Source organism: Rana temporaria, chromosome 4, assembly GCF_905171775.1.
Source record: "Rana temporaria chromosome 4, aRanTem1.1, whole genome shotgun sequence".
NCBI lineage: Eukaryota > Metazoa > Chordata > Amphibia > Anura > Ranidae > Rana > Rana temporaria.
This window is the reverse complement of record NC_053492.1, coordinates 120,304,602-120,332,225: the sequence shown is the minus strand read 5'-3', so window position 1 is coordinate 120,332,225 and position 27,624 is coordinate 120,304,602. Positions and strand designations below refer to the sequence as shown.

Sequence of the window (27,624 nt, the reverse complement as noted above, 5' to 3'; positions counted from 1 at the left end):
GCTATAATGTCGCAGTCATGAAAAAAATTATTCATAAAAATGCCATAAAACTATCCCCTATTTTGTAAACGCTATAAATTTTGCGCAAACCAATCGATCTACGCTTATTGCGATTTTTTTTTTTTACCAAAAATAGGTAGAATAATACATATCGACCTAAACTGAGGGAAAAAAAATGTTCTCTTTTTTGGGGATATTTATTATAGCAAAAAGTAAAAAATATTGAATTTTTTTCAAAATTGTCGCTCTATTTTTGTTTATAGCGCAAAAAATAAAAACCGCAGGTGATCAAATACCACCAAAAGAAAGCTCTATTTGTGGGAAAAAAGGACATCAATTTTGTTTGGGAGCTGTGTCGCACGACCGCGCAATTGTCAGTTAAAGCGACGCAGTGCCGAATCGCAAAAAGGGGCAAGGTCCTTAACCTGCATAATGATCCGGGTCTTAAGTGGTTAAGAAAATACAGAAGAGCTGCCTTCTGTATACAGAAGACTCTCTATTTCTGAATCTAATTCTGTAGAACAACAATTAAACAAACAGGCAGGGAGAGAGGAAGATAAGTCAGTATTCTAGCTTGTTCAGTTGCCTGTATATATTTCTGCTTAAAGTGGAGTTTTACCCTAAAAATTTATTTTTCATTAACCTCTTGACCACCGCCCCATGTCAAAAAGACGTCCTCTTTTTAAAGTTGAATATCTCGATAACGGCAGCAGCTGCTGCCACAACCGAGATATTCATCTTTTCAGGGGGCGGTGGTGTACACGATAACGGCGGTCTCCGCTGCGGATTCGCCGCGAGATCGCCGTTATCGGTGGCGGGAGAGGGGCCCCCCCCCCCCTCCCGCCGCTCTCCCGCGCCCTCCGCCGCTTACCGGAGCCGTCGGTAGCGGCGGAGGGGATCGGATGTGTCCGGCAGCTGAGCGGGGACGGGACTGAAGGAGAAATCTCCTTCACCCGTCCTCAAGTGACGTCAAAACGTCAGTCCCGCCCAGCCTCTTAAAGAAACATTTTTTTTTTTGTCATTTGAAAAAATGACATTTTATTTTTTTTATTTTTTTTTTTGCATTTAAGTCTAATTATGAGATCTGAGGTCTTTTTGACCCCAGATCTCATATTTAAGAGGACCTGTCATGCTTTTTTCTATTACAAGGGATGTTTACATTCCTTGTAATAGGAATAAAAGTGATCAATTTTTTTTTTTTTTTTCAGTGTAAAAAATTATAAAACTAAATAAAAATAAATAAGAAAAACAAAAAAAAATTTTTTAAAGCCCCCCTTCCCGACGAGCTCGCGCGCAGAAGCAAACGCATACGCGAGTAGCGCCCGCATATGAAAACGGTATTCAAACCACACAAGTGAGGTATCGCCGCGATAGTTAGAGTGAGAGCAATAATTCTAGCCCTAGACCTGCAACTCAAAAAATGCAACCTGTAGAATTTTTTAAACGTCGCCTATCGAGGGTAAGGGTAAAAGTTTGACGCCATGCCACGAGCGGGCGCAATTTTTAAGCGTGACATGTTGGGTATCATTTTACTCGGCGTAACATTATCTTTCACAATATATAAAAAAATTGGGCAAAATGTATTGTTGTCTTATTTTTTAATTCAAAAAAGTGATTTTTATCCAAAAAAAGTGCGCTTGTAAGACCGCTGCGCAAATACGGTGTGACAAAAAGTATTGCAATGACTGCCATTTTATTCCCTAGGATGTCTGCTAAAAAAAAATATATAATGTTTGGGGGTTCTGATTAATTTTCTAGCAAAAAAATTGTGATTTTCACATGAAGGAGAGAAGTGCCAGAATTCACCTGGTGGGCAAGTGGTTAAACATTTGGGCTTTCATTAAGCCCTGTTGCTATGTACTCGTCCTAATCTGCCACTTCCTTGACCACGGAGCTCCTAGGTCACTTCCTCCTTTGCCTGTGCTCCTGGGAAATGATGATTTCCCCCCCCCCCCACGCTGTCTTCTGGGACCTGCGTGTGTCCCTAAAGACAGCTGGCCATTCACAAAGTGCTGCGCGACTTGCGCATGTGCAGTAGGAAACGAGCAGTGAAGCCGCATGTCTCCACTGACGGTTTCCCTTAGAATGGCGGCGCCTGCACACGATCCAATGGACAGATCGACCTCGGGGGGCCGTCATTGTGGGCTCCCTGGACAGGTAAATGTCCTTATTAAAAGTCAGCAGCTACAGTGTTTGCGGGTGGAACACCACTTTAAGCTATTGAGCTCTGCAAGCAAAAGTATTTTTCAACAGATCAGTTAAAAAAATATACAGGTAAAAAATAACTAGTGCTCCACCTTTTGTTTGTAAATGAAAATACAGAAAATTCGTAAGCATTTACCTGCCTAAAAAAGTTATATATTTTTTAAAAGTTTATTTTCATCATACGGTAGTAAATAGAAGACAAATTCAAAACTACTACACATTTCCTTTAAAGCTAATGCTTGTGTGCATTACTATAAGGCCCCTTTCATATTTACGAATCTCGTGAGGATCCAGACATGTGTATCGGCTTGCTCAGCAGGGATCGCTCCACTGATCCCCGCTGAGCTGGCAGATGACGACAGGGCGGTCCCTGCACACTGTGCAGGGACCGCCCTGTCAGATCTACGCTCTCCCCTATGAGGGGATCGGATGAACACGGACCGTCTGTCCGTGTTCACCCGATCCGCTCTGCAGACCGATGGAAAAATAGGGTTTTCCCCCATCTGCAGAATCGGAGGATTGCAGACACTGGGGCAGATTCAGGTAGCTTTGCCCCTTTTTTTACGGAGGCGCAGCGCACCGTTTTGCTGCTGCGCCTCCAAAAATTTCCTGCGATACGCGCGATTCACGGAGCAGTGGCTCCGTAAATTGCGTGTGCGCTCCGGAAAACTGCCCGGCGTAAGGGCGCGTAATTTAAATGATCCCGTAGGGGGCGTGGATCATTTAAATTAGGCGTGTTCCCGCGCCGAACGTAGTGCCCATGCTCCGTCGGGAAACTTTCGCGGATAAATCCTCTTGTGTGTACTAGGTATTAGGGTTTTATTGTAGAAATATATCAAAAACAATACAGTCAAAGGCTGTTTATAAAGTAGTTATCAAGACATGGCCCAAAATAATGCTCTATTGTCACTTCCAACAACTACAATTATTATAGTAAACTCAAATGAGTAAAATACACATCCAACAAATAGCAATAGTTGAACAATATAAGTGTGGAGTGATTAGCCTTAAAGTGGGTCCAAATACAGAAGAATTTTCTTGCTCAACTCTACATGTTTCATGTATCATTACGCTTCTTCAGGAGCATGATAGTCTGTCAGAACATATATAAACACCTGTGCATCCACAGTGTCACCCTGTGAGGATGCACATTTAAGCAATTCTTTTTCAGAATAAAGAGTGAGAGTAAGCCTAGGTTCACATTGGAGTGGGATTGAAATTGTGCAAATTCAGTTGAATACGATTTCATAACCACATGTCAGTCCGACTTGGGGGGCGATTTCAAAGACATCTGTGCGGTTACCTCCACAGATGTCTATGGAAATCGCATCCAAAGTCACCAAAAGTAGTACAGAAACCGCTTTTGGGAATCAGTGCCGCACCGATGTGCCATTTCCGACAATCGCATGCCAAATCGCATCAATATGAACCTAGACTTAAAGGCAGCCCTGGGTTAACAAAGCATACCAGGGCTCCTGGTGGAGAAATAACATTTGTGTAAACCTAAAGTGGGATTAAACCCAAAACCAAAAATTTTACATATTGCAGCTTACCAATCATCAAATGTGGATGCTGCATTACATGCCTTTTTTGTAAGATTTGTCCCTTTACTTTTACCTGTTGATCTGGCCAGTAACACACTTCCTGTATTAGAGTGCCTACACTTTGGTTGAAAGAGCAACAGAGACACCTTTGGCCAGCTGCATTGTTAATCTAGGTGGGGGGTAATTTAGATACAATACCAGTTGGAAGCCAATCTCCAGCAAACACTTTTTAAGCAAATACTGCAACAGTTTTTTTTCCTTTTGGCATAAACATTTTTTAAATAGAAAATACAAGTGCAGCGCTATAGAACCTCTATATAACAGAGTCAGGTGTGTAAAAGTCACAAAATGAGTTCAATCCCATCCAAAGTTAAAACACCAAATTGAGGAATATAGCTGAAATTATACAGCCAGGTGCTTCAGAGGTAAAGATACAGCCAACACCCTCCAGATTGGTAAGAGCCGGTTCACACTGGGGCGACTCGGCAAGGCGTCCTGAAGACGACTTCAGAGGCGACTTGCAAAATGACTTCTGTATAGAAGTCAATGCAAGTCGCCCCCAAAGTCGTACAAGAACCTTTTTCTAAGTCGGAGCGACTTGCGTCGCTCCGACTTAGAACGGTTCTGTTGAATAGAATGGGACGCGACTTGTCAGGCGGCTGAGTCGCCTGACGAGTCGCTCCAGTGTGAACCGGCTCTCAGGGGCTGTGTGATCAGGTGAGGGTGTTGGCTGTATCTTTACCTCTAAAGCACCTGGCTGTATAATTTCAGCTATATTCTTTAATTTGGCGTTTTAACTTTGGATGGGATTGAACGAATTTGGGACTCTTTTTCATACCGAACTCTGTTATATGGAGTTTTTATTAACAATAAAGGTTTTTATTTTATAATCAAAAATAAACAGTTGTACAATCATATTAACATCTGTACATATACTTTAGCATAGAAAATGCAACGATTCGTATAACTAAATTCAACAATAGAGTATTTTTGTAGAATATTCATTCGAACTACGGTTGATATTACATTTTTCCTATTTAGCGTGAAGGCCGTAGACGATACCTCTGCATGGCGAGGTATATTCTAGCGATCAGCCAATCACCAATCCATATTTTGTTTTTAAATTGTTTTCCAGCTATTTTGTGTCAGTAGCTGTAGCATTTGAGAGGTTTACTATTTATACCCAGCACGGATTTTAGTGTTCGTATAAATAAAAACAAATCATTGTAGGCACCCCAGTGGTAAATGGTTTGTCTCAACCCTCTACAACAGACTTACAGGCCAGATAATCGGGCGAAAATAAAAGAGACTAAAAAAGAAAACGAATGAAGCCATCACATCTAAGAGTTGGTAAACTGCAATATAATAAATGTTTGTTTTCGGGTTAATACCAATGGGGTGCTTGAGTCTAAATGGGAACAGAACGTTTTGACAAGCACGTACTACAAAACACTTCTTCTCATATACAAGGTGCATATTATCATAATAATTTTATACCTTGAAGTCATGTCTCCCAATAAGCTGCCAGTGGGGGAGGAAGCAGAAAAATTGTTAATTATGAATCTGACAAACATTACATATAATGTGTTACATTAAGTCTGTTATAGATGAAACCGAGACCTGGTGCTGCAGTACTGTATATGGAAATTTGTAAACACATGTCTTTGGCTCTAATTTGCACCAGCTTTTTAAACAAACTGCAGATGGACCACAGGGGATGGCAATGTAGGGCCTGACACCATTCATTTTCAAGAAATCCTATTTTCTTAGCACATGGCATTGCCACTTCTCAAAACCCTCTTGTTCAAAATGCACAAACAAAACACTTTGTATTTTGTATCTTTGTATAACACTTTGTATCTTTGGGAGAAAGCAAGCACAATGCTCTGCTTGTGTAGTGTAATTACTGCACAGGCAGAGAGAAGGATGTGAGCAGTCTGCTGACAATTCACATCCCATATGACAAGGTCCCCCCTGGTAGGAATCTGCGGCAGTTTTCTATATGGAAAACTGCTATATTCCCTCTGCCAATTAGGTGCAAAACTGCGCCAATTATTATTTCACTTCTAATTTCACTCTGAAGTAGAAACTGGCGCAGGTGGTGCAGAGAGACCTAAAACAGATCTATTTGCTTTGTTAATGTGGTGCACGCCAAGCTTAGTTGATTTTTCATTGCAGCCTTCATCCCATGCACTGAACCATTAAAGCAAAGTTGTGCAGCTCAGAATTATGTAACAAGAGAATGCAGTTCCGTGTACAAGAACTATAAGGAACAGGCTAGTGTGGCTTTAAGAGATCACATAAAAATTGAAAGCTGAACTCCCAGGCAAAGAAAATAAATACATTTTGTTTTGTAATGGTTACAAAAAATTGCTTTTATTTGAAATTTAACTAGGCTAAGTTTCCTGAATTTGGCTTGATATTAGCCTCTGTTCTCCCCAGTACAGTAGAATTCAGACTGAAGGAAGAGCCAGCAGTAGAAGGCAATCAGCCTGTGCAGTTATTTACATGCTAACAGAATGAGAGAAAAGAGGTGCGTGTTCTTAAAGCAGAGTTCATCCAAAAATGGAATGTCAGCTTTTTGGAATCCTCCCCCCTCCGGTGTCACATTTGGCACCTTTCAGGGGGGGGGGAGGGAGCAGATACCTGTGTAATACAGGTATTTGCTCCCACTTACCGGCATCGATCAACGCAGTGATCGCGGTGACCTACGCCATGTCTGGCGCCTACTTCACCCCCCCCCCCGCTGTCTTCTGGGAGACACACATGTCCCAGAAGACAGCAGGGACCAGTGGGAACACGCAGCCGACTCGCGTATGCAAAGATGGCAGCGGCAGCACCCAAGAGCCGAGGGAGAGATCGGTTTCGGGTGCCGACATCGCGGGCACCTAGGACAGGTAAGTGTCCTAATATTAAAAGTCAGCAGCTGCAGTATTTGTAGCTGCTGACTTTTAATATTTTTTTTCCGGCAGAACTCCGCTTTAACTTCTTGGCCTTCTGATGCAGTGGATGTTATTGATCTGTCTAGATGAAACATCTACATAGGATAACAATTCCCTTTTCCATGGCAGAATTATATGCTGAAAGGGCAGCATATATTGGTCTACACCAGTGGTTCTCAATCTTTCTAGTGCCGTGACCCCTTGATAAAATTTCCCATGTTGTGGGGACCCTTAACAGTAAAATTATTTTCGTGGCGTGGGTTGTCAGCACCCAAGGCAAGACAAGTAATTTACGCCCCTAACCCACGGACATTTAGTGCTCCCTGAGTTCCTTCCACTCGTACAGTAGTAAACCCCTTATGGTACATTTTAATTTGTACCACTCTTTCTCTTTGTTCTCTTTTCTTTCCCTTTTATCTCTCTCTATCCTAATTTCTTGTCATCCCCCCCCCCCCCCCATCCCATCCCTCTCTCTTATTCTTTCTCTCTCGTTTTCTTTGTTCCTTCTTTTCCTCTCCCTTCTATGTATTCTCTATTTTTATTCCTCATCTTACTCCTTGGTGGGGGGAACGGGATGAGTGGCAGTGCTGGGGGGGAGTTGGGATGTGTGGCAATGTTGGGGGGAGTTCTGATCAGCCAACTTAGGTGCTCTTGATCAAGAGCATCTGTTGATCTGAGAACTGTAGTGGGGACTTTTAATGGCAACTATAATCACAGGTAGTTTTACTCACTGTGTCTCCGGATTCACTGTGGTGTCTCTTAGCAGTGACACCTATGCCGAAATCAAGAGACAGGGTCTCCTCCAGCCCCTTCCACTTCACATTCCTCACCAGTCAGCTGACCTTTAGTTTCTTTACCCCAGCCATGCCGTGAACTGAATGGGCAGCTGCAAAAAGGCTAAGTGGGCGGCCGCGGGCCCCAGGAACAGCCCAGCTGGGCGGCCGCAAAAAGGCTGGGAGAGTGGTGCGGGCTTCAGGAACAGCCCAGGATTTGGTGACCCCTGGCAAATCATCATTCAACCCCCAAGGGGGTCCTGACCCCAGGTTGAGAACCACTGGTCTACACTGATGATGAAAGGTTTAGCAAACCTTTTAAAGGAGGAAAGAGGGACAGAGGGACTTTGTTCCTGAATAAGGGACAGTCCCTCAAAATCAGAGACAAGCGGGAGCTATGCTTTATTCTGTTGACAACACATTCTTATCGATAAAACTGCTGACCTGCCTGCCAATGCCGTCCACACTTATTGTTGTTACCCCTGCACAGCTTGTGCTTTTTTTGTTGAATGAATAGCTTATTGTGTAATTTGCCTTTTTTTTTATTTTATTAGACCTCTCCATCCCAGGCTCCGCATGCCTCATATCAAATGGCTAGCAGGCTATGGTCACCTTTAGGCTTACACTTCTAAGCCTTTCCATCCCTAGATCCAGGAGGCTTTGTGAGGCCATGACAATGAATCTTATTAGTGCATACACAACCTAGCCACTAGACTGGGATAAAATAAGGTGGCATAAAATATTGTATCAGTATAAATCCTATCCAGACTTTGACAAGTAAAACAGTTCCTGTATAAGTAGTTCCCATATACTGTTTCTATATATTCAGCTGCTTGACAGTTCAGCTTTAACTACTTCCCGCTCGCCCACCGTCGGTGCTATCCTCATTTAACCATGTGATCGGCTGTGTCCAATCACAGCCAGTCACGTGTAAACACAGAGATGACGGTAATCAGCGCTCCTCACTTCACACTGACAGAGTGTGAGGAGAGGAGAGACGATCAGTGGCATCTCCTCACAGAGGACATCTAGGGATTTAATCAGGGCACTGATCATCAGTGCCCTAATTACAATTAAGTGCCCACCAGTGCCAGCAATCAGTGCCCACAAGTGCCAGCAATCAGTAGCCATTAGTGCTGCCCATCAATGCCCATCAGTGCCCACCAGTGCCATCTATCGGTGCCCATAAGTGCGGTATATAAGTGCCTCCTCATTAGTGCCACCTAAGTAGTGCCGCCTCATCAGTGCTCATAAGTGCCACCTCATCGGTGCCCATCAGTGCAGCCTATCCGTGCCCATCAGTGAAGGAGAATGAAGGAGAAAAATTACCTATTTACAAACTTTACTGACAAAAAGGAAAAAAATAAAAAAACCTAGAAGTGATTAAATACCACCAAAAGAAAGCTCGATTTGAGGTAAGAAAATTATAAAAAATGTCACATGGTAGCATGACCTCGCAATTGTCATTCAAAGTGTGACAGCTCTGAAAGCTGAAAAATGGCCTGGGCAGGAAGGGGGTGTAAGTGCCCTGTATTGAGGTGGTTAAGAAGCATAGATTGAGTAGATTATTTTTCTTCAGCACAGTTGCAGGATTTCCTCCGAATCAATTTTAACAGATTGGGCTCAGTTCACAAAACTTTAACAAAGGGATACAGAGCTTCAATTTAGTCATGTGACTGCAACTTTCAAATCTCAATGGACTCGAATGAAAATAACTTTCATGTTTTTTAATAAAAAGCTCTACTGAATCATGGAGCTGTTAAACTTAGTGTCGTAATGCATTTATATATATATATATATATATATATATATATATATATATATATATATATATATATATATATATATATATATATATATATATTCATCTGCCAACCGATCTGCACAGTAGTATTTTTGTTCACTTGTGAATTGCGCAACATAGACTGCAATATAAAAGCCAGCAAGTGAACAGTAAAAGGTTTACAGGCAGCCATTATAATGACAGCATGGGGGTTATTTACGAAAGGAAAATCCACTTTGCACTACAAGTGCACTGCAAGTGCATTTGGAAGTTCTGCCGCTGTAGACCTAAGGGGGACACGCAAGGAAAATAAAAAACAGCATTATAGCTTGCACATGATTGGATGATAAAATCAGCAGAGCTTCCCCTCATTTCAGATCTTCCCCTCAGATCTACAGCGACTGCACTTCCAAGTACACCTTTAAGTGCACTTGCTGTGCAAAGTGGATTTGCCTTTCGTAAATAACCCCCATGTGTAAAAAAATTGCATAATGGTGCTTAAGATATGTAAATGTTTATTTTTTTTTAAACAAACATGTAATACAGTTGGTTTTGCACAGAGTGGCCCCGATACTCCTCTTCTGGGGTCCCTCAGCGGCGCTCCTGGCTCTTCCTCTTCTCGAGTGCCCCGTTGGAGAAGCGCCCTCCCTCGGGGTACTCGTGTGGGCCAGCTCCCGTGTCATTGGATTTGATTGGCAGCAGCGGGAGCCAATGGCTGTGCTGCTATCAATCTATCCAATCAGAATCTGAGACACCAGCTGGAGCGGGTGTGCTTGGCCCCAGCTCAGGAACGATCAGGTTCAGGTAGTAAAAGAGGGGCTCTGGGGGGGCTGGTGCACTACAAGAGGTTTTACAACCCCTTTACACATTTGTCCTTTTACTTGTATATGTTTAGTATTTATACATTTTTCATATAGTGCTGTTTAATGTTTCTTCCTTTATGTTATGTAACATATTGCCGACTTCCTTGAACATTAAAGCAGAGTTTCAGTCATTTTTGTGTTTATTCAAAGTCAGCAGCTACAAAAAGTGTAGCTGCTGACTTTTATTAAACACACACTCACCTGTTCCATGATCCAGCGATGCGGCCACCCCGAACCCTCAGATCTCTCCCTCACCTCTCCCCGGCATCACAAGTGTGGGCACCTGGCTGTGACAGCTTGCTGCTTCACAGCTGGGTGTGCCCTATGCATGCAAGAATCACACTGCTCCTCCTCAATGGCTGGGCTATCTTCTAGGATCTGGGACATGTCCCAGAAGATTGCAGGGAGGGAGGGGAAGATGAGAACTTCCGCTGAAGTCGCCTAGGCAGCCCAAGTGGAAGTGGGAGCTGGGTACATGTCAAAACTAGGTACCCACTCCCCCCAAAAATGACATGCCAAATGTGGCATGTTAGGAGTCCTAAAAGCAATACTTCCACTTTTGGATGGAACACCGCTTTAAATAAAGAATTTATTAAAAAAATATATATATATATATATAATATCATAATGGCTACTTCCAACTCCTTTGATTCTGTTAAAGCTTGACACATACAGTAAAATGCAAATTTATCATGCAGACAGCCATTTTTTTATGATTTTTTTTTAGAAATAAGTTGATACAGTTTTAAAGGATCACTAAAGGAATTTTTTTTTTAGCTAAATAGCTTCCTTTACCTTACTGCAGTACTGGTTGCATGTCCTTATTGTTCGTTTTTGCTTTGAAGTTGCTGTAATTCTGCTGTGATCTACTCTTTTTTTTCTAATTTACAGAATAGTTAGATCCTAATTGGCAGGGCCGGATTAACATTGGGGCTATTGGAGCTGCAGCTTCAGGCCCCTTCCTCAAGATAGGCCCATTTTCCCCCCCCAAAAAAAAAGAAAAGAAGAAGATCGAGTTTGAGGATTGTAGTTTGGCGACCAGGGGTCACAGAGACCTCACATTGTAGCTGAAGACCCATCCACCTCTGATCAAAATATGGGGCTCCTATCATTTATGGTTCCGGAGATACAGGGCTGCTTGCACAGCCTGTCAGAAGCTACATACAGAGCGGCCAGTTTAACCTCCTGGGCGGTGTTCCCGAGTCTGACTCGGGGTGAGATTTTTGGGCTAGGATCGGTAACCCCGAGTCAGACTCGGGCTCGCCTCGCTGGATGTACAGGGAGTTTTACTTACCTTGTCCCTGGATCCAGCGATGCCACCGCGCTGTGTGAGCGAGCAGGTCCTCGCTCGATTCACACAGTGCCTCCGTGTGACGCCGATCTCCGTTCCCTGCGACGTTACGACGCACGGGGACGGAGAACGGCGCCAAATTCAAAAAAGTAAACAAACACTATACATACAGTATACTGTAATCTTATAGATTACAGTACTGTATGTAAAAAAAACACACCCCCGTTGTCCCTAGTGGTCTGTCCTGTGTCATGCATGTCATTTTGTATAATAAAAACGTTTCTTTCTCCCTGCAAACTGTAGATTGTCCATAGCAACCAAAAGTGTCCCTTTATGTCAAAAATAGTTTTAGATCAGCTAAAAACCAGCGATAATAAATTATAATCACTTGCAGAATTGTGCGATAGCGATTTGTGGGGAAATTTGTCATAAAAAAAAAAAAATAATGACAGCAACAATTCTGCAACTGAGCAAATTTCAGTGATTTTGATTTGATTACATTATTGAATATTTTTTATTATAATTATATTATTATTTGTTATAATTATTTATAATTATTTATTATATTATAATTTATAATTTTGTTTTTAAAAAAATGTCATACCCGGGATGCCTATTAGAAGCTTGTTTGGTCAGATTTAAGTGAGTTATTTCTAAAAATGACAGACCTACAATATAAAACGCCAAATTTCCTTGCAAATAATGGTACCGCTTTCAGCATGTTTTTTCTGAAAGAATCATACCGCCAGGGAGGTTAAATACAAGCTGACACTCTGTAGTAGCAGACTGAGAGGATGAGATCACAGCGCTTATAATAATTATTTGTATATTACCTATGGTAATTAACCCCTCGCCACCAGGCCGATTCTGACACTTCTCTCCTACATGTAAAAATCATTATTTGTTTTTTGCTAGAAAATTATTCAGAACCCTCAAACATTATATATATATATATATATATATATATATATATATATATATATATATATATATATATATATATATATATATATATATACTATGTATACTAAGGCCCAGTGGTCATCAACCCTGTCCTCAGGGCCCGCTAACAGGCCAGGTTTTATGTATTATCTTAGGGAGATGCAGACTAGAATACTACAATCACTGAGCAGCAAATGATATCACCTGTGATGTAATTCAGTTATCTTGCAAACCTGGCCTGTTAGTGGGCCCTGAGGACAGGGTTGATGACCACTGTCCTAAGTGATGCTTTAAATTTTATTACAGGTTAAATGTTTAGAGTTACAGAGGAGGTCTAGTGCTAGAATTATTGCCCTCGCTCTAACGATCGTGGCATATGTAACCTGTGTGTATCTGGCTCTGATACTAGCCAGGGACTGACTAGTATCTCTCCTGCAGTGTTATTGTGTTCTGCCTGTGAATACAATGATCAGTGTTGCTAACTATAGCTGGCAGCACTGATTGTTTTGGGAAAAACCTGTCAGGCTGGTTGTGCTCAAGTCAGATAATAGATTGACTTGTGTAAAACCAGCTAGCCCATACATAGATCGACTATGGCTGGTCTCTGCTTAATTGGCGTAATTTCAATTCATGTATGGCCCGCTTAACCACTACGCATTTCCTAAACATCCTTCCACAAACCTACATTTTTCCTTCCCAGATTCCTTCAACCTCCTCACCTGTACATAGTGCTTACTGTCATACCCTCCACACTTCTCTCCTATACATAGTGCCCACTGTCATACCCTCCACACTTCTCTCCTGTACATAGTGCCAGCTGTCATACCCTCCACACTCCTCTCCTGTACATAGTACCCACTGTCATACCCTCAACACTTATCTCCTGTACATAGTGCCCACTTTCACACTCTACACACTTCTCTCACATACATACTGCTCACTGTCCTACCCTCCACACTTCTCTCCTATACATAGTGCCCACTGTCATACACTGTCACACTTCTCTCCTATACATAGTGCTCACTGTCATACCCTCCACACTCCTCTCCTGTGCATACTGCTCACTGTCATACCCTCCACACTCCTCTCCTATACATAGTGCCCACCATCATATCCTCCACACTCCTATCCTGTACATACTGTTCACTGTCATACCCTCCACACTCATATCATGTACATACTGCTCAGTATCATACCATCCACACTCCTCTCCTGTACATACTGCTCGCTCTCATACCCTCCACATTCCTCTCCTGTACATACTGCCTATTGTCATACCCTCCACACTTCTCCTGTACATACTGCTCACTGTAATACCCTCCACACTAATTTAATGTACATACTGCTCAGTATCATACCATCTACACTCCTCTCCTGTGCATACTGCCCACTGTTATACCCTCCACACTCCTCTCCTGTGCATACTGCCCACTATCATACCCTCCACACGCCTCAGTCTCCTGTAGATTCTGCCCCATCATACCCTCCACACTCCTCTCCTGTACATACCGCCCACTTTGATACCCTACACACTCCTCTCCTGTACATACTGCACACTCCTCTCCTGTACATACTGTAACCCAACCTTACCCTCCACACTCCTCTCCTGTACATACTGTAACCCAACCTTACCCATCACACTGTACATACTGCCAACTATCTTTCTTTCCACACTCCTCTCCTGTACATACCGCCCCCATCATACCCTCCATACTCCTCTCCTGTACATACTGCCCACTGTCATACACTTCTCTCCTGTACATACTGCCCACTTTCATACCTTCCACACTCCTCTCCAGTACATACCACCCTCTGTCATACCACCCACACTCCTCTCCTGTACATACTGCCCACTGTCATACTCTCCATACTCCTCTCCTGTACATACTGCCCACTTTCATACCCTCCACACTCCTCTCCGGTACATACCACCCTCTGTCATACCCTCCTCACTCCTCTGCTGTGCATACTGCCCACTGTCATACCCTCCACACTCCTCTCCTGTACATAGTGCCCACTGTTAGACCCTCCACATTCCTCTACATTACCCTGCACATACTTCCCAGTTTTATACCGTCCATACTCCTCTCCTATGCCTCTTACCCACAAAAACAGTTCTTTAAAATTATACTGAATATCCTTAATATTACCAGATTTTGAATAGAGACACTTTTGTTAGTTCAACTAAAGGAAATCTTCTCAGTCCTCATATTTGTTCTATCCATTATTAGAACTTATTTAATTTTGTGATTACTAATGTGATGTATAGAGGATCATAGGGGATCTCAGCTACTCTAAATATAGTACTTGTAAAAAAAAGCGTCCCTTAAAAATATTTTGGAAATGTTGGCAACTATGCACTTAGGCACTGCCCAAGGGCCACCGGGTCAGTAGGGGCCCCATGAGAGGCTCCTGGGATCCTGTGATAATAAAGCGGTAGTAAACTTTGCTAACATTACTACTTTTTAGAGGCCCGAGGTAGGTTATGCCACAATGTACAAGAATGCACAGCATATTAGCACATTAGGGTACACTTAAATTGTCAGACTGAGCCCTCCAGTGCTGCGATCTGTGATCTGTCCGGCAGGTCCTGGGCGGTTCCATCTTCACCCAGTCATCCTTCTGGGCTCTGTGCCTTCGGTCACTTGCCTTGGCTGGGCTGCATTGATGTCATTCCCATGCAATCTCTCTCTCTCTCTCTCTCTCTCTCTCTCTCTCTCTTTCTCTTTCTTAATTTGTTATAACAAAAAAAAATTGTTTATTTATATAAGGCCCACCAAAATCCTCAGTACCAGGCCCATAATGTTCTTAATATGGCCCTGCTAATTGGAATAGGAATAAAAATAAACTAATATGGATCACTTACCCAGAGACAGTGAGAGTCACTTTAATCTTGTAATCCACTAAGATTCCCATGACAGTGCGATCAATGCCTTCCTTTAAACTGGAAAAAGAGTAAGGTGTAGTCAGTAATAAAGCCTAACAATAATGTATTTTTTATTTTAGTTCACTGTGTGGATGTTCTCTTGTTAAATTACATGCAAAACACAAAAGAAGACAATAATATAATAAACGGATAGATGTAGACATTGTCACTTTTTTTGTGTACTATTTTTTAACTGGGGTAACAGGTCACAGCTTCTTGTTAAAAAGTTGAATCACTTTTAAAACAAAATATTTCAATGGAAATTTCTTGGATACCATTTATGTCTGGGTAATTTTCTACTTAACTTTTAAGATAACCTGGTCCACATTTTCATAAGAGGAATATTTCACTAAATTTTGACCATTCACAAATGGAGTTTTTCTTCTCATCTGTCATTACTTATGTTTTATCAGGAGATATATATTCATTCACGCTCACAAGCATGCTGCATTGGTAGCAGATGATTTAACCACCCATGGCTTTATATACTGAGATTCCCAGTTTCAACACAATTTTAAGGCCACATGTACACAGGACGTTTTTACAACTGCTCCTGAACGATTTAATTGACAGATGGTAACCCACGTTTAAAACGTCCTTTCTTTTTTTTTTTTTTTTTTTTTTCTAATGGCCAAAAACGCCTATAAACGAAACGCTGATAAACGCGGGTTACCGCATTTAGCGTCTGAAACATGGAAATATTTGGCGTCTGAACACATTTTTTTGATTTCAAAGAAACGCTGTTAAACGCAACTGCCTATAAACGCCAATAAACGAGACTGTGTACATGGTCACATAGGATAACATTAAATGAGTTCAGGGGAAGTTGAAAAAGCGTCCAACTGACTCTGAACGTACGTTTAGCAGCGTCCTGTGTACATGGGGCCTAAATGTGATTAAAAACTTGCAGAAAAAGTTAAGCACAGGTGCTCTATTTCCTCAAATTGCTTGTTCTCTCATTCTCATGTTTACAGTTTCTTTGTTAAATCTGAACTCCATGCACAAAAAATATATTTTAATACAATCCTCAATAATCACAAATTATGTAAATACACCTTGTATATACCAAATGTCTTTGCAAATCCAAAATATACCTAGTAAAAGTAATAGTGATATCATCACTGTGCTGCAAATAGCATGTTCAGGGACCAACAGCTCCACCCACTATAGACTGCCTGCAAAAAACTATAGGAGGGGGCGGATACAAGACCAGTCACCCTGCACAAACCAGGAGAGCAGCAGTCACTGGTATTTTTTACAGGAAACTTATGCACAAAGATGTTTCACACTGGACTAATGCACATACAGTATATGGAAGAAATATGCACATAACACCAAGATACAAGTAAAAATATAAATTCTTCTTACATTTAAACAATATTTTTCTATCTTGGAGTTCAGCTGTAATTAAAAAAGGATTATACATTCCTACACAAAGATAAAAAAAAATCTGGTGCTAGTGTCCTATAGAGCAGGGGTGCCCAATCTTTTTTCAAAGAGGGCCAGATTTGATGAAGTGAACATGCGTGAGGGCAGACCAATTTGCCTGACATTCTGTGAACCATTAAAATTCGGTCCAAGTGTGTTTGTTCAAGCTCTAATACACTGCCCAACAAGAATTCCATTGCCTTTGTGGCTGTGTGCAGTGAAGAGATGAGCTCAGGAGTGTTATTTGGATATATACCGTATTTATCGGTGTATAACACGCACCTTCACTTCAAAAAAAAATCTTACATTTTAAATAAAGAACTGTGAATCAAAATAAGGGTCACTGCCCATCAATACAGCCTCACAAGTGCCATAAATGCAGCACCCCCCCCCCCCCTTGCCATGAATACAGCACCCCCCTTGCCCTGAATGCAGACTCACTGAATTGCAGCCTGATTCATGGACATCTACAGCCTTGGAGGAGACAGGGAGGGGGTGGGACGAGCGCCGACAAACACACAGGAGGATTTCCTGTTTTATCGTCTGCCTCTTTAATCGAAAGTCCCGCCTCCTGTGATGGACAGAAAAGTCATCCAATGGCAGCGCAAGAGACGGGACTTCCTGTCGCCGTGTAAACAGGAAATACTCCTGTATTTGTATATGTCCCACCTCCTCCAAGGCAGCCAGCATGTATTTCTTTTGTGGCCCCTGGTGCTCAGGGATTCATTGGGGGCCACAAAAGACATATGTCAAAATGACCAGGCGGGCCGTCCGAAACCGGGACGCGATTGGCCCGCGGGCTGGACTTTGGACATGCCTGCTATAGAGGTATAATGCCAGGAAGCTCCAACATCTGAATCTCTCATTACACAATGAAATATTTATCTTAAAGTTCTAATAAACTTTAAACATACTTATTTATTTTTCTAAAGGCTTGTAGTTTGGGTTTTCAGGGCGCTAAACAAATTTTCCACTTTAATCCTGGCATATAAATTAAAAAGACAGCAAACATCCTTACGCTCCAAAAATATTCCATGCACATCCACTATTTATTACTTAATGGTCCTGTAATTAAATTTTTTATAAAACTTTATTTTTTTTTCTCCTTGAAACGTACTCTGCTCCCAAATCTCCTTTTTTACCTTAACTCTGCTTGTTTGGAACAAGCAGTGCATGTAAATTGCAGTCCTATGCACTGCTCTATGCACACTACGAATTATAGTCCATAGTCTATAGTCCCTTGTCCATCTGAAGAGTAAGCAAGAGAGAGTGGCTATGTTCCTACAAACAGTGGAACCGAAGGACGAATGTAGCAAAACTCTAAAGCCTCGTACACACGCTTGGTTTACTTGGCAAGAACCAGCAAGAAAACTGCTGGCAGAGCTTTCTTGCCGAGTATACCGAGCGTGTGTACGAGGCTTTCAGGTTTCTTGAAAACTGCCCAGAATCTAGACGAGAAAAATAGAGAACATGTTCTCTATTTTCTCGTCGTGAGATTCTCGGCAGTTTTCCTGCCGAGAAACCCGAGAGTGTGTATACTTACCTGGTCGCGGTGGAACCCGCACATGCTCGAAATGACTTTGACGCATGCGCGGTAGCTTCCTAGGCATAGGTAGGGTGCAGCAAGATGGCGGCGACGGCATCGAATGTGACGAGCGCATGCTCGTCGTAAGCGATGACGTTACTGCATTCTTGCCTTTCAAGAGAACTCTGGTTCTTTTGAAAGGAGAGTCTGTACACTCGGACGGCAGGAGATTCTTGCCAAAAATCTCGTCAGGAAAAACTAAGTTTTTTTTCCTGACGAGATGGCCCATGTGTACAAGGCTTGACAATCGGTCACAGCAGCAAAAAATTGGGGGTAGGCTGAGAGCAATAGAAGGAATTTTTTAAGATTTGTTCTTTAAGAGTTTAATGTTACTTTAAAAGTATATGAACAAGTTTAAAATCCTGGCAAAATTAAAGAGGTCTGAAGCCATGATTTACAAAATATTCACACAATAATAGGTGATGGATGTCTCTGAAGTTCCTCCATCAAAACTTACTTACAGAGTGCTAGATGCCAGATTGGTGTCCTCATGTTTAAGTTTGCCATCAAGAGCAATTTCCCTCTTCTCTCGGTTATATGCCAGAAGAGGCAGAAGGGTGAAGGTGTGTTTATAAGTGGACTTTGGTAATACCTTTTCACTGCAGAAAGAAAGGACATAACATTAAATGAACAGATTGTTTACAAAAGCTATTTATATTTGCATATCACGAAAGGATAAAAAGTAGGACTAATTTCTGATTATACAATGATTCTTTAATTTTACTCAACTACCACTTGTGCTTTCAGCTAATGAAAATGTAATATGATGGGCCGAACACCCCCTGGTTCGGTTTGTGGCAGAACTCTCAAACATCGGAAAAGCTTGGACCCGAACCGCGAACCCTATTAACCCCTTCACTGCCAAAGAACCTAAAAAGCCCCCCATCAAGAGCGCAATGGTTTGCGAGGATTGCAGAAATCCAACAAATGGAGAATCTCACTTTGGCAATGAAGGATCAAGATGGCAGGTACCGTAAGACATGGGCCCCCTACATGACATATAGAGAAGAGACGAGAGAGGACGACTGAGGGAAAGCGGCGTTGGGCGGCGAGGGGAGGGAGATGTGGGGCGCGGTCAGAGGTTGTTTTTTTTTTGGGGTGGGAAACGGGTGGGGAAGAAACAGAAAAATGACTCTGTAATAAGCATGAATGGAATAGAATGCACATGATCTATAGCAGTGGTTCTCAACCTGGGGGTCGGGACCCCCTTGGGGGTCGAATGATGATTTGCCAGGGGTCACCAAATTCTGGGCTGTTCCTGAAGCTCGCACCACTCTCCCAGCCTTTTTGCGGCCGCCCAGCTGGGCTGTTCCTGGAGCCCGCGGCCGCCCACTTAGCCTTTTTGCAGCTGCCCATTCAGTTCACGGCATGGCTGGGGGTAAATAAACTAGAGGTCAGCTGACTGGTGAGGAATGTGAAGTGGAAGGGGCTGGAGGAGACCCTGTCTCCTGATTTCGGCATAGGTGTCACTGCTAAGAGACACCACAGTGAATCCGGAGACACAGTGAGTAAAACTACCTGTGATTATAGTTGCCATTAAAAGTCCCCACTACAGTTCTCAGATCAACAGATGCTCTTGATCAAGAGCACCTAAGTTGGCTGATCAGAACTCCCCCCAACATTGCCACACATCCCAACTCCCCGCCAGCACTGCCACTCATCCCGTTCCCCCCACCAAGGAGTAACATAAGGAATAAAAATAGAGAATACATAGAAAGGAGAGGAAAAGAGAGAGTGATGGGGGGGGGGGGCAAGAAATTAGGAGAGAGAGAGATAAAAGGGAAAGAAAAGAGAACAAAGAGAAAGAGTGGTACAAATTAAAATGTACCATAAGGGGTTTACTACTGTACGAGGGGAAGGGACTCAGGGAGCACTAAATGTCCGTGGGTTAGGGGCGTAAATTACTTGTCTTGCCTTGGGTGCTGACAACCCACGCCACGAAAATAATTTTACTGTTAAGGGTCCCCACAACATGGGAAATTTTATCAAGGGGTCACGGCACTAGAGAACCACTGATCTATAGGATGTAATATAAATGTTGAATCCCGAACATGTATGATTATGTCTATTTGAAACAATATTGAGAAATTTATGGAAAAATTAAGAATTTATAAAAAAGAACCTAAAAAGTACCAGCAGGTGGCCAAGTCTGTACGGACCACATTTCTCCCTCTCCTATAAGCTTATGGTCGATTCAATGACCATAAGCTTATATCAGAATTGTTCAGCAGACAAATTCTATAACTCTGATCAGCAAATTACAACCCGCTGATCAGAGTTCTGAACCTGAAATTGGCCACCCCCCTCCATGCCACCGCTTCTCTGCCCACTGCTCCTTCCCCTCCTGCAACCTGCAGATGCTGACCGCATTGATCTCCGGCAATCTGACAGGCGGAGGATCACGGGGGGTAGGGGAGGGGTGTGGGTAAGTTTGGGTGGCTTAGTAAACATGTGTTTACTAAGCTCCCCCTGTAGTACAGTAGATATAGGCAGCGATTTGCTCCTATATCCACTGACAGCTGATATATAGTAACCGCAAGTGTTACTATGTATCAGACTGTAATTTTATGAATGAATGAGAAATCTCTAAACAGATTCCTTATTCATTCAAGTCCCTTTCCCTAAGGAAAAAATGTTACTGCGCTGATCTAATTATCCAGAGGGTTTAATCTCTGTAGGTGTGGACTGTGGATTGATATAATACACCATCAACCATATGTGAAATATATATATCAGGGCCACAATGCACCCAATATTGAGTGTAGATAACCTAAATACAAACAATCTATGAAAATATATAAATTAAATTTAAATCGTGCAAATGTGACACAGTAATTTTAAACTTGAATCACAGATATGAATTAGTGTATCGGCATACACATCAATCAATATGCCACAGTGCTCCTGTGAAAAAATGGCTATTATTACTACTACTAGCCAGCTAAATAGTGAAAACAAACAATACAGAAAAAAAGTATATATATATATATAAAAAAAAAATTACAGAAGACAAACACACAATGTGCAATGTGCCAACTGCACCGTGAATTGTCCAATAGCTGATATTGGAAACAGATAATCCCAAAAAATGTCAAAGAATAAAATAGTTATCAAACAACCAGTAGAATGTGCAATGTGCTAGCTGCACTGAAAATAGTCCAATGACAGGCAATCTTGCTCTTATACAATAGGTTCCAGCAAACAAAAGGTTCAATGTTGGTAGTGCTGTATACAGAAAAGTGCCGCTATCTCTTCCACCCGACAAAGATGTGCCACCATCACCAATGGTTAAAATCAACACTCACCAGACCCCAGATATTATTAGGCTTCAAAGTGGTGTCTTTTCTTTGTCCGTCAGTGGGTGTTACCTCCTTTTCCCTTTTACAAGGTATCCTTAAATCCTCAAAAACAAGGGGCTCATCATGGTGTAGTATATTAAAATATATTTATTAAAAAAAAGGTAAAAAATAACACTTACAATATAAAGTGCCTCTGACCGGCACTGAGTGTCTTTGGCAGTGTCAACCGTTAAAAGCTGCTGACCAGCATTTAAATGGCGTCCTAGAAGGTGTGCGTGCCCCGCTTTTCTCCGCATGTGTTGCTACAAGGGGTCCTTGCGTGCTGGTGTGTCCAGACAGCCTCTACACGTTTCGCTATTTGCGTCGTCAGGAGAGCTCTCCTGACGACGCAAATAGCGAAACGCGTAGAGGCTGTCTGGACACACACACAGAGGGTGAAGCACACCAGCACGCAAGGACCCCTTGTAGCAACACATGCAGAGAAAAGCGGGGCACACACACCTTCTAGGACGCCATTTAAATGCTGGTCAGCGGCTTTTAACGGTTGACACTGCCAAAGACACTCAGTGCCGGTCAGAGGCACTTTATATTGTAAGTGTTATTTTTTACCTTTTTTTTAATAAATGTAAAATGCAAAAAAAGAAGAAAAAAAAACACAGTAAGACCCCCCAGGTTCACGCACACCCCTCCACTCTACGTTGATGCCCCCCCGCACCCACCCCCGCCCCGCCCCCATGGCACCCTCAGCTTCTCCTCTAGGCCATCCCGATATGTCCTGTTTTGCCAGGAAGAGAAGCCAGAAGACGATAGCCAATATTAATTCGCTATTGTTGCAACTGGGTGGGTTTGGGTTGCAATGCACTGCGCCCCAAGCCCAACCTTTTTCAAGCCAATTAGAACCTCAGGCTCCAAGCATGTGGCTTTAAAAAAAAACTGAACCAGTCTGGCGCCCTGCAGGGGGGGCTACACCCCAGAACCTCTAACAGACCAGCTCCTGGTAAGACCCCTTTCACATGGAGCAGACTCTGTCAAGCAGATCTGCATGCTCAGCAGGGGATCTGTCTGCTGATCATTGCTGAAGTAGGTGGATGATGGGAACATGTCCGCTCCGCTAATGCAAAGGGGACATGGACACAGCCCGCTGTTCTCTATGGGGCATTCAGATGGAAACAGACCACCTGTCCATTTCCAACGGATACCATCCGATCTGCTAGATGGATGGGGAATCTGTTTTTAGCGGACTGGACTGAATCGGATGCAGGCGGGTGTAAACGGACACATGTCCATTTACATCAGCCTCTCTATAGACAAAAGGGGGTGGTCCGATTTGGCCTGCCTGAAAAATGGAGGCCCGATCGGTCTCTCTTGATGAAAGTAAGAACTGGCCTTGCTGTAAAAAATGTAAATTTGACACCCTGTCAGTTGCTGAAAAACTGGTCTTTGGGTGTTAATTGTGCCCATGAAACCTATACCAAAAAATTACTTTGGGTTAAAATCAACACCCACAAAGCTAGGCAGCCTAGACAGACTTGCAGAGATTCAAGATCCCAATAACACCATATCAGCGACAACGGCATCGGGGGCTTGATATCTGCTCCTAATCCAGGACTGATTCATTTTGACAAATGTCCACCAGTCAACAGAGTCTGTGGACAGATGCGCTCTTTTATCTGTCACAAAACCTCCGACAGCACCGTTCAGAAAGCACGCAGGGCAACCCAGCAACTCAAAAGTTGAGTTCCACCTGGTGGGCATGTCACAAATCAGGCGGTTTACTGGCAGATGGAATTCCCTGCCGAATTTCAGCTAGCCGAACACTGGCTGTGTATGACCGCCTGAAATGACTACAGACTCTTCTGGCCTGCCTTAGAGGTTCTTGCAAACCTCGGTACCTGTTTAAGTAACACTGCACCACCAAACTGAGGACAAGTGCCAGGCATGGCACATGTGTCAACTTTCCCGGTCGAAGGACAGACAGAAGATTACTGCCAATATCGCACACCACCATTCCTGGCTCAAGCTTCTGTGGTGTGAACCACCTCTGGGCCTGCCCCCGCAGCCGAAAGAATCTCTGCTCTGGTGTAGGTTCTATTCCTTAGACTAGAATTCAGCAGGAGGAGGTGGTGGTGGAGCTGACAGATATCGCATCATCACTACCAGCTGTATGGAAACGTGGTGGCAAAACAAGCTCCAGCACTGAGCCCTCTCCTGCATTCTCAGGATTAGCTGTGGACAAGGAGGCAGAATAAGCCGCTCTGGCAGCTGCGGTGGACTGTGCACTAGTGTCAGCTTGGGTCATAGAGGATGAGGATGGTTTATTAAGCTAGTCCACCACCTCCTCTGCATGCTGTGGCTGGATAGCACAGTCAGCATCACTAAACAGAGATAAATGTGTCACAGTATACTAACACTACACTAACACTCCACACTCTATAAAAGAAAAGGAACCTTTTATAGTGTGGGGTGGGACTATGAGCACTGAGCCGTGATTGGACAAAGTCATCATCACTTTGTCCAATCAGTGCTCTGACTTTGTGCCCTAATTGGCAAAGCTTTGTACCTGACCAGCAGTCAGGTGCAAGGCTTTATCCAATTAGGGCCCTAGCATTCACTTTGCAGCGTGCAGTACATTGTGGGGCGCTCGAAAAGGCAAGATCCCGCCAAGCTCCTCATAAATTAGTGTGTTCGCTGAACGGCCGAAAGAGGCGATGTCCGGGCGAAACCTTTGCTCAGCATGAACCGTTCACCTAACACTAATGTAACATACTATGTTACTATACTTAAAGCAGGGTTAAACCCAAGAATAAAAAATTGCTGACTCACTGATCCAAGATGGCAGAGTCAGAAAAGGGAAAAATCAACTGTGGGGAAGACAACACCGGACTCGTAGGCTTGTTAAGTGCTGTTTACTAAAAGCCAGCATCTACAGTATTTGTAGCTACTGACATATTTTTTTTTAAAGAGAGCAAAGTTCCGTTTTAAAAATATTCAAGGACTGATGCAAATTACATTGCAAGGTATTCATTCATACTATAGATAAAATATCCTTTCTTGCTTATACATCACCGGAAACAGTGCCTTAATTATTTAATGGGTTATGTAGTCACCACAGGTGATTGAACACTGGCAAACCCAATTAGAATTGAGTTCCTCCCCTATATAACCCCTCCCAAATGGAGAGTACCTCAGTTTTTTTGCCAGTGTCACGTTGAACATGTGCTAAGAAGAAAAAAGCTATTTTGATCATATCAAAAGCCTAAGATGGGTGGTACCTGGGCCTTGTGTAAAGAAGAAACAAGGTTTGCCTGTAATGTCTCTCTGCGGAGGTCTGGGCTCTGGGATCCAGGATTTGGTGTACTAATGCAACTGTGGCACGAAAAGTTACTGGCAGAGTCTTCTACAGATCCAGGTATGAGGTTCCTCTAAGTGGGAACCCATGGTTAACCTGAAGGTTGGCACAACATTACCCGCCGTGATGGGTGAAGGCTGGATCTGCTATTTCAGCAGCTTTCCTGCGGCGTGGATTAAGGTAAGTCGGTCAAATTGAACACCACTCACCTCCTATGCGGCAGGCTCTGCCACAAATACGTAACAGGGGTCCTCCGAAGCCCCCAGTGGTCTGCTCTCCTTCCTCTTTCACCCTGGCCGCCGCCATGATGGTCAGCGCACGCGTCAGGAGCACACTTTGACTGTCCCATAGGCAGGGGGCGAGGGCCGTGGTTGTTCTTGCCCGTGCGCATGCACGGAACACCTGTGCGCAGGCGCCAAGAGACTTGTTTTTAAATCCCAGCACGCCAGAGTCTTCTGTAAGCGGCATGGACACAGAGCTGTGGGCTGTAAGCATTCCTGTGGATTGAACCAGGCAAACCTAAGACTCCTACTCGGTATCAGGTTGTGCAGTGAGCTAATATTGTGTATTGTGAGACTATAGCACAACAGTGATTGCATTTTTTTGTAGTACCTCTGCTTTGCAGTTCAGGACTAAGTCTCCCAGAAGAGGTACAAGGGCTAGTAAAAGAGGCACTAGGAGATCCCCACTTATGGCTAGGGATTCTCAAATTCTTTGTTTTATTATTTTCTTCAAGGTTATCCACATCATGTTAATTCATTTACACACAAATATGCCTTCTGTATGTTACAACATAACTAAAAACATTCCACTTCTCTTTTTCTTACATTCTTTCTGTAAGTGTTTATAGTAGTAACTATAGTTCCTGAATAACCCATACATATACCTCCCATCCCTCCTTCCCCTTGGCTAGGGATTCTGAGCATGCCTGCAGTTTACCATCCCCCTCTGTCAGTCTGGTAACAGCCTCACAGGATGATCATGTGCCCCTGTCTGGTTTTGAAGCTTCTCCTATGGCAGCTCCTGTATACGTCACTGAGGACGCTTTAAAAGTTGCTTTGGATGGCTTAGAAGGAAGGATTGCTACTATAATCGCAACCTCCTTAAAAGATGACAGAAAACGGGGTAGATCCCCTTCATATGCTCTGGCTCGCTCATCAAATGAGCATTCTGAGGGTGAAAAATCCCTTTCTGGAAATGAGGATCAGGTGCAGTCTGAGGTCTCAGACGATGAGGAGAGGTTCTCTTTTACCTCTCAGTCGCTAAAGACGCAGGTGGCAATATTATGCAGAGATGGTGCGTGCCACTTACAAATTGCCTCATGTTGAAGCTTCTATGTTCCCTGTTTCCTCCTTGGGATCTCGGAAATCCCCATAGGCTGCATGCTCCTTTCCAGTTGAATGAATGAATGAATGAAAAACTTATAAAGCGCGGCGCATGCGAACTGAATCGCTTCTGGGCGCTAGTTGTTCGTGTCTCATGACATCAAAAGAGCAGAGTTTTGATCCGTCTTCTGAAAGTCAGGTGGTTTTCCTCCAACCGAATGCTGGTTGGTAAAGCGTTCCATAGTCTAGGACCCTGAAAAGCAAACCTTCTTTCTCCTTTGGACTTGTATTTGGTTTTTGGTACCCTGACCAGATTTTGGTCGGTGGATCGCAGAACGCGATTCGAATTGTGAGGTTCTATCTTGTCGCAAAGATATTGCGGAGCCTTCCCATGGATGCACTTATGTGTCAGGCAGAGTGCTTTAAATGCAATTCTGTCTTTTACTGGCAGCCAGTGAAGGGTTCTCAACGAAGGTGAGATTGATTCCCATTTTTTTTCCCAGTCACCAGTCTGGCGGCCGTATTCTGAACGACTTGCAGACGGGAGATTTGGTACTTTGGGAGTCCGAGGTACAGGGTGTTAGCATAGTCCAGTCTGGAATTCACGATTGTTCCCACCACGACTGCTATGTCTTCTTTGGGGATAAATGGAATAAGTCTGCGTAGTAGGCGCAACAGATGGTGCGCTCCGCTGACTACTGACCCTATTTGTGCGTCCATTGTCATGAAGGTGTCGAAGATGACCCCGAGACTTTTGACTTTGGAGCTAGGGGTGATGATTTGGCCCAGAATGGGCGGGGGTGTCCAGGTTGTTGCCAGTTGACTCTTTCGGCTGGCGTGAAACATAAGGAGTTCTGTTTTTGAACTGTTGAGTTTAAGATAACTCTTAGTCATCCAGTTTTCTATCAAAGAGAGACATTTCTCTAAACTGAGATGATGATCCTTTTTGTTGCAGATGCGAAAATACAGTTGCGTATCGTCTGCATAAGAGTGATAGAGTAGTTCTTGGCTACTGATAATATCAAAGAGAGGGCGAAGATAGATGTTGAAAAGCACCGGTGACAGGGGGGATCCTTGGGGGACTCCACATGACACCGTGCGCTTTTCCGACGTGAAACAACCCAATTTAACTGTTTGTGATCGGTTTTCAAGAAAGGAAGAAAACCATGGTAAATCACCTTCTGCGACTTCTGCTACCTTGGCTAGTCGCATCAGTAACAGTTTGTGGTCTACCGTGTCAAAGGCTGCGCTTAGGTCCAGCAGAACCAGGAGACAAGATTCTCCTTCGTCTGCGGCCTCGAGGGCATCGTCCCATATTTTGAGTAAGGCCGTTTCTGTCCCGTGTCCGGGACGGAAGCCTGATTGTAAT

At 43.3% G+C, this 27,624-nt stretch overlaps 1 protein-coding gene across 2 annotated transcripts in view; it reads right to left on the bottom strand.

Moving 5' to 3' along the window:
* Window positions 1–27,624, bottom strand: part of SAG (S-antigen visual arrestin) — a 61,411-nt gene that overhangs the window by 14,056 nt on the left and 19,731 nt on the right. For both annotated transcript variants that reach the window (XM_040348963.1, XM_040348964.1), the window contains exons 11-13: window positions 18,744–18,881; window positions 15,210–15,287; window positions 5,247–5,270 (exon numbers count right to left, since the gene is read on the bottom strand). In XM_040348963.1, coding sequence (XP_040204897.1) covers window positions 5,247–5,270; window positions 15,210–15,287; window positions 18,744–18,881 — 240 coding nt within the window. The remainder of the gene's footprint in view (window positions 1–5,246; window positions 5,271–15,209; window positions 15,288–18,743; window positions 18,882–27,624) is intronic.